The sequence below is a fragment of the Sapajus apella genome, unplaced genomic scaffold, assembly GCF_009761245.1.
Source record: "Sapajus apella isolate SASKATOON/1434 unplaced genomic scaffold, GSC_monkey_1.0 scaffold2, whole genome shotgun sequence".
NCBI classification, from domain to species: Eukaryota; Metazoa; Chordata; class Mammalia; order Primates; family Cebidae; genus Sapajus; species Sapajus apella.
Window position 1 is genome coordinate 78,238,414 of NW_022436942.1, and position 1,210 is coordinate 78,239,623.

A 1,210-nucleotide genomic window follows, 5' to 3' on the forward strand; every position below is an offset into this window, starting at 1 on the left:
TGTAAAGAAAGGATTAAAAATTTTAAGATGTTCTAAAAAAAAAAAAAAGAATAAACATAATAACTTTTAAGTATTTTCAGTAAGAATGGCTTTCTGTTTATGAAACCAACCTCTTCCCTGCTCTGAAAGAAGGAATATTTTTGTAGCTGTGAATTGGGCAACTTGTCCTGTGTGGCAGGGTGTTTTATTGTGTTCACTGACAAGGAAAAAGAAAAGTTGGGAGAGCATGGAGAAAAAAACAAAAGGCTGTAGAATTTTTATCAGTGTTTAAATCCTCTTCACTTTTCACCCAGCACTTAGAGCAAGAGAAACATGAACTGAGAAGACGATTTGAGAACCGAGAAGGGGAGTGGGAAGGCCGAGTGTCAGAGCTGGAAAGTGATGTGAAGCAGCTACAGGATGAGTTGGAGAGGCAGCAGGTTCATCTGCGGGAAGCAGATCGAGAAAAAACACGGGCTGTCCAGGAACTGTCGGAACAGAACCAAAGGCTATTGGATCAGCTCAGCAGGGTGAGTCACAAATTAAGAATTTAAGGTATAAAATACTAAAAGTTGAAATAGGCTGGGCACGGAGGCTCACACCTATAATCCCTGCACTTTGGGAGGCTGAGGTGGGAGAATCACTTGAGACCAATCTGGGCAACATAGGGAGACCTCATCTTTACAAAAAAAATTTTTTTAATTAGCTAGGCATGGTGACACCTGCCTGTGGTCCCAGCTACTTGGGATGCTGAGGTCGGGGAATTGCTTGGGCCCAGGAGGTAAAGGCTGCAGGGAGCTGTGATCAATTATGCCATTGCACTCCAGCCTGGGTGACAGAGTGAGAGCCTGTCTCAGAAAAAAAAAAAAAAGCCAGTTGAAATAGAGCTTCTGTTAATGTAAGTCATGTAGATGATAAGAGCAATACTAATTTTTTATGCGTTTGTTTTTAACTAAGTATCTTTTATCTACAAGAACTTTGGTATTACCGAACTAGGGGCAAGAGCCAAGATGCATGCTTGTGATTAACAAGCCACAGACTTTGACAGTCACTTAACTTGGGAGTGTTCTCATTTTTAAAATGAAGGGGTTGTGCTTAATGATTTCTGACATTTTTATAGCTCTAAAAGTCCGTGATTCCTTTACCTGGAGAAAGTCTATCACTGGCAAAATTGTGTTAATTCATTTAGTTCAAATATTACTGTCTTTAAACTTTTTTTTTTTTTTTTTTT

General features: G+C 39.5%; 1 protein-coding gene across 7 annotated transcripts in view; it reads left to right on the forward strand.

Annotated features, from left to right (window-relative positions):
- Window positions 1-1,210, forward strand: part of BICDL1 (BICD family like cargo adaptor 1) — a 107,622-nt gene that overhangs the window by 8,867 nt on the left and 97,545 nt on the right. For all 7 annotated transcript variants that reach the window (XR_004257723.1, XR_004257724.1, XM_032241421.1 and 4 more), the window contains exon 2: window positions 294-509. Coding sequence is in view for 5 of the 7 variants with exons in the window: in XM_032241421.1 (XP_032097312.1) it covers window positions 294-509 (216 nt within the window). In the remaining 2 variants the exon portion in view is untranslated. The remainder of the gene's footprint in view (window positions 1-293; window positions 510-1,210) is intronic.